A 15,661-nucleotide genomic window follows, 5' to 3' on the forward strand; every position below is an offset into this window, starting at 1 on the left:
GGGAGATGGGTCGGAAATTTTGCGGAGTTGTGGGAGGCTTGTTGGGTTTGGGGAGCGTGACAATATGGGCAGACAGTACGTCTCTGGGGAGTTCGCCATTTTGGGCTGCTTCTGTGAACATTCTGGCTAGGTAGGGCGCTAGAATTGTGGTGAACTGCTTATAGTATTGGTTGTCAAACCCGTCTGGTCCCGGGGATTTCCCGGACGGGAGGGTCTTGATCATGTCCATGATCTCTTGGGCCTCTATCGGTCCCGTCAGAGTGTCCTGTTGTTGTGGCGTAAGCTTGGGTAGTTGTACCCCGTCTAGGTAGCTTCCTATGCTAACATTCGTTGGGTGAATTACTGTTGTTTCTTTCTGGATGTTGTATAATGAGGAATAATAAGTGGCAAACACCTCACTTATTCCCTTGGGCGTAGAGATTTTTTTCCCCGATGTGTCTGTGAGATATGAGATTTTCTGGGATGCCTGTCTCTGTTTTAGTCGTTGCGCTAGTAATTTGCTTGCCTTGTTGCCTTGTGTGTAATGTGAGATCTTGAGCTTCTGCATGTGGTAATTCAGCGTATCTAGTGCTTGTTTGTGTATGAGCTGTGTGACTTGTTGTATTTTGGCTTTCGTTTCAGCCGTTGGGGTCTGTTGGTTTAGGCTGTTCAACTCGTACAGTTCCCTCTGCCATGCCCTTAGCTGGGTTTGGCGAGTTCGTTTTAGGTAGGATGCCCTGCGAATTAGCAGGCCTCGCGCTACCGCTTTGTGCGCTAGCCACAGTGTAGCGTCTGTGGTGTCTTTTGTGTCATTTTGGTGAAAGTATGTTTTTAGGTCCCCCTCTAGGGAGTTAACAAATTCCCTATCTTATAGCAAAGAGTTGTTGATTTTCCATGGGCTGCGATGCTTAAAGTCATAGTTATTTTTCAGTTCTATAGTCACTGGTGCGTGGTCGGACCATGTGATCTGCTGTATGTCACTGTGTAAGAGTTGGTCTAGCGCGGCTCCTGAGAGTAGGAATCCGTCTATTTTGGAGTAAGAGTTGTGCACTGCCGAGAAGTGGGTGTACGCTCTGTCTGTCGGGTGCAATACTCTCCACGCGTCATAAAAATGGTGGCTGTGTAGGAGTTTTACAATAGCTCTGCATTGTCTCTTTAATGGGCGGTGGTGTTTTCGGTGGGGTGGAAGAGTGGTGTCTAGTTGTGGGTCAAATATGTGGTTGAAATCTCCCCCTATCACTGTAATCCCTGCTTGGGTCTGTTTTATCCTGGTTAGGATCTTGTGTAAAAAATTTCTCTGGTTCGTATTTGGGGAGTATATATTTACAATGGTGTATAGGATATCGTTGACCAGCCCCTGGACTATGACATATCTACCGTTCGGGTCTATGTCTGCTGAGTGTAGTGTAAATGCGACTGCTTTGTGTATTAGGATGGAAGCTCCTCTAGACTTCGTGGGAGACGTGGCATGGTATTGGTAAGGGTACTCTATGGGTAATATATTTGGATGATCGTTGTGTCTAAAGTGTGTTTCTTGGAGGTATAGTATGTCCGCTCCTAGGGTCCTAACTTCCCTGTTGAGCAAATGACGTTTTACAGGTAAATTGAGGCCTCGGACATTAAGTGTGCATATCTTCACGGTGGCTTGTGAGTGAGTTGTGCTTTATTTCTCTCGTGCTGGTCTACTGTTAGGAGGGTACCTGCTCTTCCCAGCTTGATCAAGCCGAGCAGTATAGCCCTGTGTGTGTGTTGTATTCTACCTTCTGATGTTTCGGAGCGTTGAGTACCAGTGGTCTGGCCGGTTGTATTTCCCATTGGTGCCCCTGTAAGTGTTGGAGTCGGGTCACCCACTAACCTTAATATCATTAAAGTAATACCTAACCCACTATATGGGGTGAAAGTCTGGTGAAACATAACATTCAACAGTACAATAACATAAACAACAGTATATACATAAACAACAATATATACATGAACATTCCTATTAATTGATGTTGCCGTTTTATCGGCGTGGCACTGCGTGTACGTGCCTCGGGGGTAGAGGCTCTAGCCTCGCTTCCTGCGGGAGCTGTCTCCCTCTACGGCTATATTGGTTTTATACAGTGAAGAAATCCAACATTCCACAAAAGCCTTAGGCCTAAATCTAGCACTGAGCAGTCCACTAGGTATTGCCATTATTTTATATTTTGCGTCCTTTTTTTTTTCCTTTTTTTTTTTTTTTTTTTTTTTTTATTTTATTTATATGCTTCTTTCCTTTTTTTTTTTTTTTTTTATTCTGCTAGATTTTAATTATTCTTATCTAGTGTTTCTATGTGGATTAACTACCGCTACAGTAAGTCCCTGCCGGGGATGAGGCATCTGTGGATGCTTGTCTAGCTGCGCATCTCGGCCATGTGGATGAGTCATGGTAGCATATTACAAACGGCTGGTCAGGGTGGGAGATAAAGGTCTAAACTCTCTGGGCCCTCGGTTACTCTGGGATCATTTTGTGTTGTTTTCATTTTTATCATTTTAAAATTATTAATATTATTTTTTCTTTTTTCGTTTGTTTTTTTTTTTTTTTTGTTTTTTTTGTTTTTAAACGTATATGGCTTTACTTATAGAAGCCCTTATTGCTCCTCTTACTCACTCACGAGTTTACTAGTTATATCATGTGCTGGTTACATTTTAGTACGTTACCCTGCCCCTTAGTTGACCATTTCGATCTTTAAAGCACCAGTCCTCCTCCACAGGTAAAGTCTCTGTCTCTTATTTCTTTTTCGCCCTCTTCCATTCCTGCGGGGCCCTGGTCCTATTCCCCTCTTGTTCCTCCGTCGATATGGCAGCCAAGTTCCAATCCCGCAAGATTCTGTGGCCGTCCTCCGGGGAGCCCATGACGATAGTTCTCCCATCTCTCAGCACTAGAAGTTTGGTGGGATAGCCCCATCTATATGGGAGATGATTGTCCCTGAGCGCCGTGGTTATGTCTCGAAAGTCTCGTCGTCTCCTCAAGGTATATGATGATATGTCCGCGTAGATGGTGGTCCCCTTGTATGCCGTAGGTAAGTCTTTCCTTTTTCTGCTGGCATTGAGTATCGCCTCTTTGGCATGGTAATAGTGCATGCGTAGTAGGATGTCTCTTGGAGTGTCAGCCGGTAGGAATTTCGGTTTGGCGGTTCTGTGAGTCCTATCCAGCAGGAGCAGATCTTGTGGTAGATCCGGGGCCAATTCTCTCAGCAAGCCGGTGATGTGGGCTGTAAGGTCTTCTGTCTTGACCTCTTCTGTCACACCCCTTATCCTCAGATTATTGCGGCGTGCCCTATCTTCAATGTCCGCAACTTTGAGGTCTTGGGCGTCCATTCTCGCAACCAGGCCCTCCACAGTGTCAGCTAGGGAGTTGTGGGCCTCCGCCATTTCTGAGAGCTGATCCTCTGTGCGCGATGTGCGCTGGCCAATCTCCTGTATCTCCTTACTTAGGTCCTTGATGGCTCTGTCCACCTTCCCCACTATTTTGTCGGACATTTCTTCTAGAAGCCTTTTCAGGGTTTTGTGGGTTAGAGGGCTGTCTTGTTCATTTTCGCCTTGCAGGGCCTCTGTCTCGAGTTCCCCGCCGGCGCCATCTTGGACGTGCTCTGTCAGGGTTGAGGCCTTTCCTTGTCCTGCTCTTGAGGCAAAGAAATTGTTCTTTTCTCCCCTCTCCCCGGTCCTCCTGCCCTTTGTCTGGGACATGCTGTCGTCGGATAGCGTTTTTTGTATATTAGTCAGCTTTCTTTCTGTAGATATGACTCCTATTTAGCCGTCGCGGCACGGAGCTCCAGCTACATGCGACTGCTCCGGTCCGCTTCCAGGACACGCCCCCACTGATTAGCTATTTTGAAACAAAGATGGCACTGGGAAGCTGTATGGGGAAAGAGGCGGCACTGGGAAGCTGGGCACAAATGTGGCACTATTAAGCTTTTTGGGAGCAGAGCTGGCACTGTAGGAAGTGGGTGACATGTGACCTGGATTGGGGGTGGAGTGGTTTCCATAGAAAATGGGTGTGGTTAGACGTGTTATATTTGTAAAGGGGAGGGGTTAGTGATATAACCACACGGGGGGGGGGGATTGCCAAAAAAAAAATCATTATATATTTATATACATAATTTATATTTTAATAAATAATTTGCATATTTATATACAAACCTACTGTCAAACATTATGTGAGAAAATGATGTTTTATTATGCTAGCAATGTATTCACAAAGTGCTAGATAGAGAAGGGATTAAATGCAGGTGCCACAAACATTTGAATATTAGCAAGTTTATACCCAGATATTACATTAGCTGAGGGAAACGTACATCATCTGTTTTCCAGCATGTAAGGAACCCAAGATCTCTGACCTAGTGCGACAGAAAGTCCTTCCCTCGCTTGTCCAGTCTAGGTAAGATACTATTTACCCCTTATTCGTTTTAACAGTACTTTGTTAATTGCATAGCTACAGCCTACTTCAAATATTAAATAATATCATTTTTCTCTTTTATAATGAATTGCATTTTTTTTCAGATGCATTATCTTGAAAAATAAAGACATAAACATCTCGAATGTCAAGTGCTCTTTAAAGGAACAGCCTACTGCCCAAATATAAAACAAATATAAAAAAATATCCATCCATTTAATTATACATGTGTTTTTCATTGGGAGCATATCTAAGAACAACTTGAAAAAGCTGCCTGCAGAACTCTTGTCTGCAGCCTTTGCATTGCAAGGCCTCCCCTTTTTCCCCGCCCATACTTTATGTGGCTGTCCAATCACAGACTTCCCAACGCACTTTCATGAGAAGTCTGTGCAAGGCAGACACTCTGGGTAATTGCTGCCTCTTGAGCTTAGCTTCACTGAGCTACACAACCAGGAAGTAACAGGGCATGTTGTATGATTGACAGCCAGGGGGTGTAACATGGTTATTTTATAAAAGTGCCAAGTTCTATTGAAATCTGTACTCTTTGTAAAATGAAAAAAGGGGCAAACTCTTCACTCATAAATATGCAGCAAGCTGCCTTAGGTATGTAGAGTGTTCTGCTGAGAATATAAAGTGAGAATCAATGTTTTTTTTTTAGTTACCTTTTAATAGTATAGAATATTTTACACTTAATTAACATAGTTATTTACAGTGAGAATTGTTGCCAATTGAAAGTGAATTTCTAATTTAACCCCTTAAGGACACATGACGGAAATAATCCGTTGTGATTCTCTTTTATTTTTGAAGTTGTGTCCTTAAGGGGTTAAGGCTAAACCAGCAAAACCGAAAATAAGATTAACCTGCAGAATTTTTCTAATTCAGCTATCCTGGCCTACATTTTGAAATTCACTTTAAATTCACGTTGAGCTCCCTGCCACTGGCAATGTTCAGTGTTTAGGTCCACACACCCATGCTGTCCCTTTAAAACAAGTACTGTTAACCCACCTGACATTTTTATGCGCATGTTCCAGTGACTGTACACTGTGTATCATTGCAGGGAGACACCTATACACCAACTGTACTCTTCTTCATTCACCAAGGAAAGTAAAAATGGCATCTACCCCACCAAAAAGACGGCACTGCCAACTGGAGAGCTCCCACCAGGTTACCAGCATCTGCACACACAGCTCCAATACGACTGCATATCTCCTTTCTACCGGCGCACCGGCAGCAGCCGAAGGACCTGTCTGAAGACTGGGAAGTGGAGTGGCCGAGCACCATCTTGTGTTCCTAGTAGGTTTCTCCAGACGTTGGCCTCAATTTAATATTGTTGGATAAGCTTTCCGAACAATTTCAGATTTTTGGATTAACGTTTAAAATGATTTATTCTGATGAAAAATATTTATATGTTTTAATATGTTTATCTGTTTTATATGTTGAGATATAATTTTATATATGATATATATAGTTATTAATATGTAGCAAAATATATTGTAAAATTGTATCCATAAACATTAAATCATTTTCAAAACCTATGCAAAAATATTAAATATCAAAATCTCTGTGTTAAGATCTGACTGGTTGCACTGTCTAAGGAGTTTAATGATCAAAGTCATTACTATTAAATACAGACTGCCATGAATTGGTGTGACTCTGACAGTTTGCTATGTTACTTGGAGCAGAGTTAAATCCAAATTGGCATTAAAGGGTAATTGGGTTTTAAGTGGGATTATATCAGCAGATATGGCACTTTTTAGGCAAGTCTCAAGACAAGGAGGTGTTATAGTAAGCACCCTACCCAACAATCTTAAAGTGAAATGACACAGCAGTGGAACCATCAGTACCCATACTTTATTAATGAATAGTGCCAGACGTTGCAGAGCCCTGTTCACAGTATTAGTGCCCATACTACTTTCATAATGTATAGATCCAGTGACTGAATTATCATACTGACAGTCATTGAGTTGCAGTCTTGGTGGATAGCCAGTCCCACTGGCATTGGTAGAGTTGCAGTCTTGGTGGATACCCAATCCAACTGGCATTGATAGAGTTGCAGTTTTGGTAGATGCCCAGTCCCACTGGCATTGATAGGGTTGCAGTCTTGGTGGATGCCCAGTCCCACTGACATTGAAAGAGTTGCAGTCTTGGTGGATTCCCAGTCCAACTGGCCTTGATAGAGTTGCAGTCTTGGTGCATACCCAGTCCAACTGGCATTGATTGAGTTGCAGTCTTGGTGGATGCCCGGTCCCACTGGCATTGATAGAGTTGCAGTCTTAGTGGAAACCCAATCCAACTGGCATTAATAGAGTTGCCGTCTTGGTGGATACCCAATCCAGCTGGCATTAATAGAGTTGCAGTCTTGGTGCATACCCAGTCCCACTGGCAGTGATAGAGTTGCAGTCTTGGTGGATACCCAATCCAACTGGCATTGATTGAGTTGCAGTTTTGGTGGATGCCCGGTCCCACTGGCATTGATAGAGTTGCAGTCTTGGTGGATATCCAATCCAACTGGCATTAATAGAGTTGCCTTCTTGGTGGATACCCAGTCCAGCTGGCATTGATAGAGTTGCAGTCTGGTGGATACCCAATCCAACTGGCATTAATAGAGTTGCAGTCTTGGTGGATACCCAGTCCAGCTGGCATTGATAGAGTTGCAGTCTGGTGGATACCCAATCCAGCTGGCATTAATAGAGGTGCAGTCTTGGTGGATGCCCAGTACCACAGGCATTAATTGAGGTATAGTCTCCATGATTGTTCAATTTATTTGGCACTAACTGAGTTTCCAATGTGACCGTAAATATATATGTCTAATAAGAAATAAATGCACCAATATGATTTGATTAAAAAAGTGGATAATTCTGAATTTGGATAGGGAACCAATACTCTCATATTTAAAGATTCATAGGTGATGTCTTACCTTTGTCGCTGAGCACCATGGTAAATGTAGTTTGAGAATAGCTGCAGTTGTAAGGTTTGCCATCTCTACCACAGCAGAATGAGTTCATTCGCTGGTAGTTTGAAATCTTCTATTATATTTTGTTAAAGGGACACTAAGCACCATAATAATGTCAGCTTAATGCAGTGGTTTTGGTGTATAGACTATGCCCCTGCAGCAAGTTGCTTGATTATTTTCCATTTAGGAGTTAAATCAGTTTGCTTATGCATTCCTACTCATACCTCCCTGCATGTGACCTATACAGTCTCCCTACACATTTCATGTAATGAGAAATCTAATATTTAAACATCTTTTGTTGCATAGTCTGTTTAATTTAGAAGTTATTATCTCCTGTACATTTAATAGCCTTCTACATTCTACAGGATCCACCTGTGTGTGACTAAAGTTCAATTAACAGAGCAGAGGGTAAACACTTCTAAAGTAAACCAACTGTGCTGTGAGATCCGATTGAAAAGTAAACCATTTTTCATGGAAGCTGTGTGAATCACAGCCAGGGGATGTGTGGTTAGGGCTACATAAACAGAAACAAAATTGATTTAACTCCTAAATGGCAGAGAATTGAGCAGTGATATTGCAGGGACATGATCTATACACCAAAACTGCTTCATTAATCTAAAGTTATTTTGCTTAGAGTATCTCACATTCTTGCATTGTCAATAGATTTTACATTTCTAACTTCTAACTTTCTTTTCATTCTGCTGTGTCCCATGGTGCAGGAATCAGCTGACTGCGAACTCAAATCCCTTATGGGGACCTGTTACAAGAACATCTGATGCTCTAAAACATATGTAATTAGATGTGATATGAATGTGAGATGTAGGGATTTAAGTTATAAAAAAGATCTAATTAATTTTCTCCAATTAAAATGCTCAACCACATATCTGTGTAGGAGGCGAGAAGAAGACATTGGTTAGGAGGGAGCTTAGGTCCAACCACGAACTGTTCTTAACAATATTCCTCTTGCACTGTCTGTTTTTGATATTGTTTCTTTTTTTTTTTTTACATTTTTTTTTCTTTGACAATTAATCACAGCTTACTTTTCACTTTTTGTCTAGTTTGTGGAAAACTGGAAAACTTCACTGTCTCAAAGTTATCAAAAACGCGGTGGCCATGGCAGGCTGCCCTGTACAGAAGATCTAATGGTGTAAAAGATGTCAATCTGAGGAAGGGCTCGTGGGTCTTGGTGTGTAGCGGCGCACTGCTTAATGAACGCACAGTGGGAATAGCCGCTCACTGTGTCACTGATCTTGGGAAAAACTCTGTAATCAAGGTGTCGGACCTGAAAGTAGTGCTGGGGAAATTCTACCGAGATGACGACCGAGAGGAGAAAAGCCAGCAGCATCTACGTGTCAGTAACTATGGCAACTGGGATTATAGATGCATAGAAGATGGGTACCAGTTATATTTCCCGTAGGATGCAGGTTTTGTTCTCAGTTAAGCATAAGGATCAATAGATTATGTTCGTGACAAGGTCCTGCAGAGTCACAAATCACTAGTTGTTTTTTAAATTCATATTTTATTGGGTTTTCAGACATTGAAAAGCCAATATAGTTGATTAGATTAAAGCAAACATTTTAGTTTAAAGTGAAGAAGAAGTAGAGCGGGAAATTCCGGTCGCAGATAACTGTGTGGATAGAAGTATCATTCTCTGACTATATTAAAACTGACATATAATAATAAGAAATAATACTGTTCTGCTATGTATGATAATCGAAGATTGCATGTCTGAGCTAGTGCATGCATCCACCGGGATGTGAGTGGCTCTGCAGGTGAGGGTGAATGGTTTAGATCAGGGATAGGTAACCTTCACCACTCCAGGTGCTGTGGACTACATGTCCCCTGATGCTTTGCCAGCATTATGGCTCTAGAGTTTTATGGGAGATGTGGTCCACATCATCTGGAGTGCCGAAGGTTGCCTACCCCTAGTTAGTACCACAACCAGGGCCGGATTAACATAGGGGCTGATGGAGCTGCAGCTCCAGGCCCAGGCCCATGGAATAGGCCCATTTAAAAAAAAAAAAAAAAAAAAAAAAATTTCTTTTTTTTTTTTTTTACACACTACTCTAGGTTTACTCTTAGGTTTGCCATCTGACTGGTATTTTACTGGTTTGCCACCTGACTGGTATTTGAGGCTGCCTGGCCATGCCAGTATTGCAGTAATACCGGCACTACAAATGCAGGTATTTTTCTCAGAATAAATGGAGATTACTCTGCAATACCAGCACCGGCCAGTAGGGGTCACTGTGTGTGAAGAGAGGCAGGGATAGGAAGTTACAGCATATCCCTGCCTCTCTCTACTACTTACTGATCCGTGGGGGAGCAGCAATACAGCACAGAGTCCAGACAGCAGCTCTACAGCTCAGGTAAGAGAGGGATGGGGGGAAAGGCAGCAGGGACACACGGGGACACTGAGACCCTAGGGGACACTGAGGCACTAGGGGACATATGGGGACACTGAGACACTAGGGGAAACAGACACTAGGGGACAAATGTGGACACAGACACTAGGGGACACTGAGACACTAGGACACATGGGGACACAGACACTGGGAGACCTGGAAACACTCAGACACTTGGGGACACTGGAAAACATGGGGACACTGAGACACTAGGGGACACTGGGACACATGGGGATGCTGAGACACATGGGGATGCTGTGAAACATAGGGACATTGGGAGACACTGAGAAATTGGGACACAGAGACACTATGTCCCCGTTTCTCCCCATGTCCCCATCCAGTGTCGCTAGTGTCTCAGTGTCCCCAAGTCTCCCAGTGTCTGTGTCCCATGTCTCTCAGTGTCACTAGTGTCCCCATGTGTCCCAGTGTCCCTATATGTCCCAGTGTTCCCATGTCTATGTCCACAACTGTCCCCATGTCTCCCAGTGTCCCCAAGTGTCTGTCTCCCAGCCAGTGTCCCATAGTCTCCCGGTGTCCCCATGTCTCTGTGTCCCTAGTGTCTTAGTGTCCCCAAATGTTTCAGTGTCCCCATGTCTCCCAGTGTCTGTGTTCCTAGTGTCTCAGTGTGCCTAGTGTCCCCATGTCTCCCAGTGTCCCTATATGTCCCAGTGTCCCCATGTCTATGTCCACAACTGTCCCCATGTCTCCCAGTGTCTCCAAGTGTCTGTCTCCCAGCAAGTGTCCCCAGTGTCCCCTAGTCTCCCAGTTTCCCCTAGTCTCTCAGTGTCTGTGTTCCCATGTCTCTGTGTCCCTAGTGTCCACAAATGTTTCAGTGTCCCCATGTCTCCCTAGTGTCTCAGTGTCCCCATTTCTCCCAGTTTCCCTAAATGTCTCAGTGTCCCCATGTCTCAGTGTCCCCATGTCTCTGTGTCCCCCGGTCTCTCAGTGTCCACCGGGTGTCTCAGTGTCCCCCGGTCTCTCAGTGTCCCCGGGTGTCTCAGTGTCCCCGGGTCTCTCAGTGCCCCCATGTCTCACTGTGTCCCCAGTATCCTAGTGACATGGGGACACACTGAGACATTGGGACACTGGGAGAAATGGGGACATTGAGACACTGAGAGACTAGGGGACTGGGCGACATGGGGACACTGACACTGTGATACCTAGGGACACTGAGACACTGGGTGACTTGTGAGACTGAGACACTGGGAGCAATCAAACTGTGAGTAGTCTGTTGGTGATTTTACAGAATTTTCTCTGATGTCACTCCTTGTGATTATACAAATGATTAAGGCTGGTATTTTTTTCCAAGAAAGGTGGCAACCCTAACTACTCTTCACATACTCTTGTTTAAAGGAGCACTATATGGTCAGGAACACAATCATGTATTTCTGACCCTATTATGTTAAAACCACCACCCTGGCCCCTTCTTGCCTCCCTAAGTATAGTTAAATATAACTTGTATTCAAGTCTGCAGCTGCTGGCTCTGCCTCTGAACTGACTGTCTGCTGACATCATCAGAAGTGGTGGTCTGAGCAAATTACAATACTTCCCCATAGGATTTGCTGAGACTGTCAACTATGCAGATCAGGGGCAGAGTCAGCACAAGTCCAACATAGCCCTGGCCAATCAGCATCTCCTCATAAAGATAAATTGAATCAATGCATCTGTATGAGGAAAGTTCAGTGTCTGCATGCCGAGGGTGGAGACACCGAATGGCAGTGCTGCACACTAGGCAGTACTGCCCCAGGAAGCACCTCTAGAAGCCATCTAAGGAGTGCCCAGTGGAGTTATTTTCTCTGAAAAGACAGTGTTTACTGCAAAAGGCCTGGATGGAATGATTCTACTTACCAGAAAAAAAATACAATAAGCTGTAGTTGTTATGGTGACTATAGTGTCCCTTTAAGTTTGGAAACTTAAGAGGGATGTATGGGAACAAAACTTGTGTGGACTGGCTGACAATAAAATTAGTTTGGGTAATGCAGACGCTGGTCTCTCTAACACTGTGGCATGTCCCCTTTCTTCTACACTCACTACATACACCTTTTCTCTGTCTCAGACTATATACCAGGAACTTCTGCCTGCTAGTAAGAAGGTAAGGAGACAAGTGGACATGTGAGTGCTAGGGGACCGCCCTTAGAAAGCATGGAGTGAGCGCATTTTAGGATGCATTTATTTCAAGCTCAGGATGCTGCCTGCATAGTATGCCCTTAGTTGGACAGCCTGCAGGATTGGCTGGCAGCCTGACATGCATTCATACCAGGCTGTCCTTCAAATTCTTTAGACAGACATGCCCCCTTTTTGGGAGGCATGACTGTTTTAGTGTTTTTGGTCAATAAGATTCCGTAATTAGGCCCATCATAATTGTCAGCACCAGGCCCAGTGTGCTCTTAATCCGGCCCTGACCACAACGGCTTACTTCTTTCTCCCCATATTGGACTGGAGTTATGGGGGAGATTTAGCAACAGTTTGACATTTGAAAAATGGTGCGAAACTACAAATTGGGGAATAAAAGGTGTTTTTTTTCTTTTTTTATGGAGGCAGTGCACAATTTGAACTTTGCCCCAGTTTTCTCTTTAGTGCACTTTTATAACTTTTATACCTGCCTTTGATTATAGACTATCTTCATTTAGCTGTTTAAATGACTTCTAATTGGAGAAATTTGAAAGTATAAGGTTATTGTTTAGTATTCTGAGATTGATTTACTAACAGGGTCATTCACTAAATTGAGAAATCAAGGTGACTTTTAAATTTAAGGTCAAAATCCGAATGCCATGTCAGATTAGTCTATAAGTCTATTTTCCAAGTAGATCGTGTCTGATATGATGCTTTGAAGTGTATACTTAAAATGTGTTATATTCTTTTTAGATCTCTGCTCTCATTGTGCATCCGAACTATGACCCCATTTTGCTGGATTCTGATATTGCTGTCATCAAACTTCTGGACAAGGCAAGAGTGAGTGACTATGTACAACCAGTTTGTGTCTCTGCGGCAAATGAGCTGGGATCATCTATGATGGACTCTAGAATAGTCATCAGTGGGTGGAGGATCCTTGTTGACCCCAAATCTCCAGGTTACAAAAATGAGACAATTCGAGCTGGATTGGTGGAACCTGTGGATTCCTTACTTTGCGAGCAGCAATATGAAGAGAATGGTATCTCAGTTAGCGTTACTGAGAGCATGTTCTGTGCCAAGCAAACATTCTTGTCTAATTCCAGCATCTGTCCTTCAGAAACTGGTGGCATTGCCACTGTTCTGCTACCAGGGACAACATCACCAGAGGGCAACTGGCATCTACTAGGACTGGTCAGCTGGGGCTACGACAAGACCTGCAGCCGGGAGCTGTACACTGGCTACACTAAAGTGGTCACCTTTCAAGACTGGCTAGACAAGAATCTGAAGTAATGTATGCCGACAAAAGTGCTTGTGTTTAAATAAGGACCCAGTTAGACATTAAGGGCACAAGACTGCTTCCCGCTTCCTTTTACAAGCAACACTTTATACATGTATATGACAATATTGAGCATCTCATGTATAGACTTACTGCCAAGCAGAACTAATATTCCATTAATATTTGGGCAAGTGCAAGACAAGCTGTAACAATGACCCCGGATTGTAGAAGTGTGTCTAGAACTTCATGTAACATTTTGTTGCTGATGTAAGATAAGATGTGAAATATTTTTTACTAAGAGAAATATACGGAGCAATACAAAGCTTGTGTTGTATCTGCAGATAATTCTGAACTAGATAAATTGTTCTAGAGCCAGAAGGGAGTGCAGTATGCAGTATTTTGTGTACACAACTTTGTGAGTTTAATCCACCAGAGGAATTCTCCATCCTTGAAATATTAGTCCAGGAAAGTCTCCTGAGTTTTACCGAGCTCCTTGAGATCCATTACTTCTCCATTATGTAATTTAGAGGGTTGACCTTTGAACAGTTGAGCAAGTAAAACTGTTTATCTCACAGGGGACTCTTAAACTAACTGGAATTCTTTACCAAGAGATGTGTTGTTAAAAGGAACGTGTGTGTGCGCTTATTATTTTAAGAAAGATTTCTGTGCACCTGGAGCAATCATTGCATTTATTCCCTGCTATAAAGGGCTGCAACACAACTTCATAAACTCTTAAACAAATAGGAGAATGGGCAGACACGATATGCAGACTATCAGGCGTGACTAAGGTACTAACGTGCCTAAACGTTGTCACGTCCACTCTGTTGGATGTTTGGTTGAATAAAAATTCACAGTGAAGAATTGGAGCGTGGAATTATTTCATAGTTCATGAATCCTGTCTGTAAAATGCATTATAATTTCGGGATAGAATATATAGTTGTTTTGGTTTTGACAGTGGGACCCCACCACCGAAAAATTAGTATTTCATAAAGATTATTTTGGCTCTGTATATTTGCTACACCTTACACCACTAGACACTGGGCAGAGCTACTGCCGTCCAGAAATGGACCCCAGTTACATATTAAGGGGATGATTCTGCTTCACGCTTGCTTTTACAAGCATCAATTTATAGATGTATATGACAATATCGAGCATCTCATGTATAGACTTACTGCCAAGCCAAACTAATATTCCACTAATACTTGGGCAAGTGCAAGACAAGCTGTAACAATGCTCTCCACTTTTCTCTGACCCCATATTTTAGAAGTGTGTCTAAACTTCCTGTAACATTTTGTTGCTAATTTGAGACAAGATGTGAAATATTTGACTCTGTCTATGGAGTCTGGAGGAATCATCAATTGACCTCATTGCTGTACTCTCAGTTAAAACGCCAGGAGAAGAAGAGGACAGGCCGGAGGTAGATGACTGCGTCTGCGAGGGACAGGTTAGGTAAGGAAATATCACCTTTACTTGCCCCCCCTGGTCACCAGACCACAAACAACAATGTCATTGTCTTTGCAAATTCCTAAAAAAAACTATTCCTCTTGCCTCTATCTTTCAGTCAGCACATAGAGTTTTTACTTTAAGAGTTCCTGGCTTGTTTAATGTTTCTCTTAACCTCTGTACACCATTGACCGTAGTCCGGCAACTCTAAGGACCAGAAGTTGGAATAAGTCTTGTTCATATCTGTTCGTTTCGTTCCTACCCTATCCTGACAAGCACAATGTGAGCATCTTATTTTATTCATATAAGTTGTTAAAGATCCAATATTTGATTTGATATTTATATAGTCAGTACATCGTTAAACAAGGATCTGCATGCACTGGTCAAGCCATAAGATTTGATTTTCCCACAGAAATCTCAGATTTGCAGTGATGTTACTACTGCAAGGGATTCTGGGTGGGCATATGCAATGAGTTCAACAAATAATTACTTTTTTGCCTCATTAGTCTATTTTAAAGATGGATTCCTTAGAGTTTATATTACACCAGCTTTGAAACACAACTTAGACGAGATGCAAAGTCCGTGAACCACTCATGGACAGCTGTTTCGTTGTTAATGCAACTCATCAGCATGAGGTTGGTTACTGGCTTTTGAGGCTTGGCGTTGGGGTAACATCACTGCAAATTAGAGGTTACTGTGGGAAAAGCAAGTCTTAATACTTGACTGGTGTATGCAGATCTATGTTTACCAATGCATTGACTATCCACTGACTTCAGGTGGAAAGGGTTTTCAATCACTTTTTTCCCCACCATATAGAGCCACCAGATTAGTCAATGGTTTGCAGAACAAAAACAAGGTGTTTAAATGATATAACTAATGTGGGTTTGGTGTCTGTTCCTCAGTGTTCCATGTGTTTTATTCACAAAACTCAGAATTCTAGGGAATTAAAGTCCAAGTGGCTAAAATACCCAAATCGAGACTATCTAAGTCTTTCAACTTGGATCATTTTCTAATATTTTAAATGATCACAATCTGTTAGTTTTTGTTTTCCAAATTATTTATTTAAATTTAAATGATTTATC

General features: G+C 42.7%; 1 protein-coding gene across 1 annotated transcript in view; it reads left to right on the forward strand.

Annotated features, from left to right (window-relative positions):
- PAMR1 (peptidase domain containing associated with muscle regeneration 1) overlaps nt 1–13,982 on the forward strand; it is a 62,637-nt gene extending 48,655 nt beyond the window's left edge. Inside the window, exons 8-11 of the mRNA XM_063437890.1 lie at nt 4,312–4,378; nt 5,451–5,686; nt 8,405–8,697; nt 12,614–13,982. Coding sequence (XP_063293960.1) covers nt 4,312–4,378; nt 5,451–5,686; nt 8,405–8,697; nt 12,614–13,150 — 1,133 coding nt within the window. The 3' untranslated portion in view covers nt 13,151–13,982. The remainder of the gene's footprint in view (nt 1–4,311; nt 4,379–5,450; nt 5,687–8,404; nt 8,698–12,613) is intronic.
- The last annotated feature ends 1,679 nt before the right edge of the window (nt 13,983–15,661 follow it).

The sequence above is a fragment of the Pelobates fuscus genome, chromosome 12 (assembly GCF_036172605.1).
Source record: "Pelobates fuscus isolate aPelFus1 chromosome 12, aPelFus1.pri, whole genome shotgun sequence".
In the NCBI taxonomy this organism is placed as follows: domain Eukaryota; kingdom Metazoa; phylum Chordata; class Amphibia; order Anura; family Pelobatidae; genus Pelobates; species Pelobates fuscus.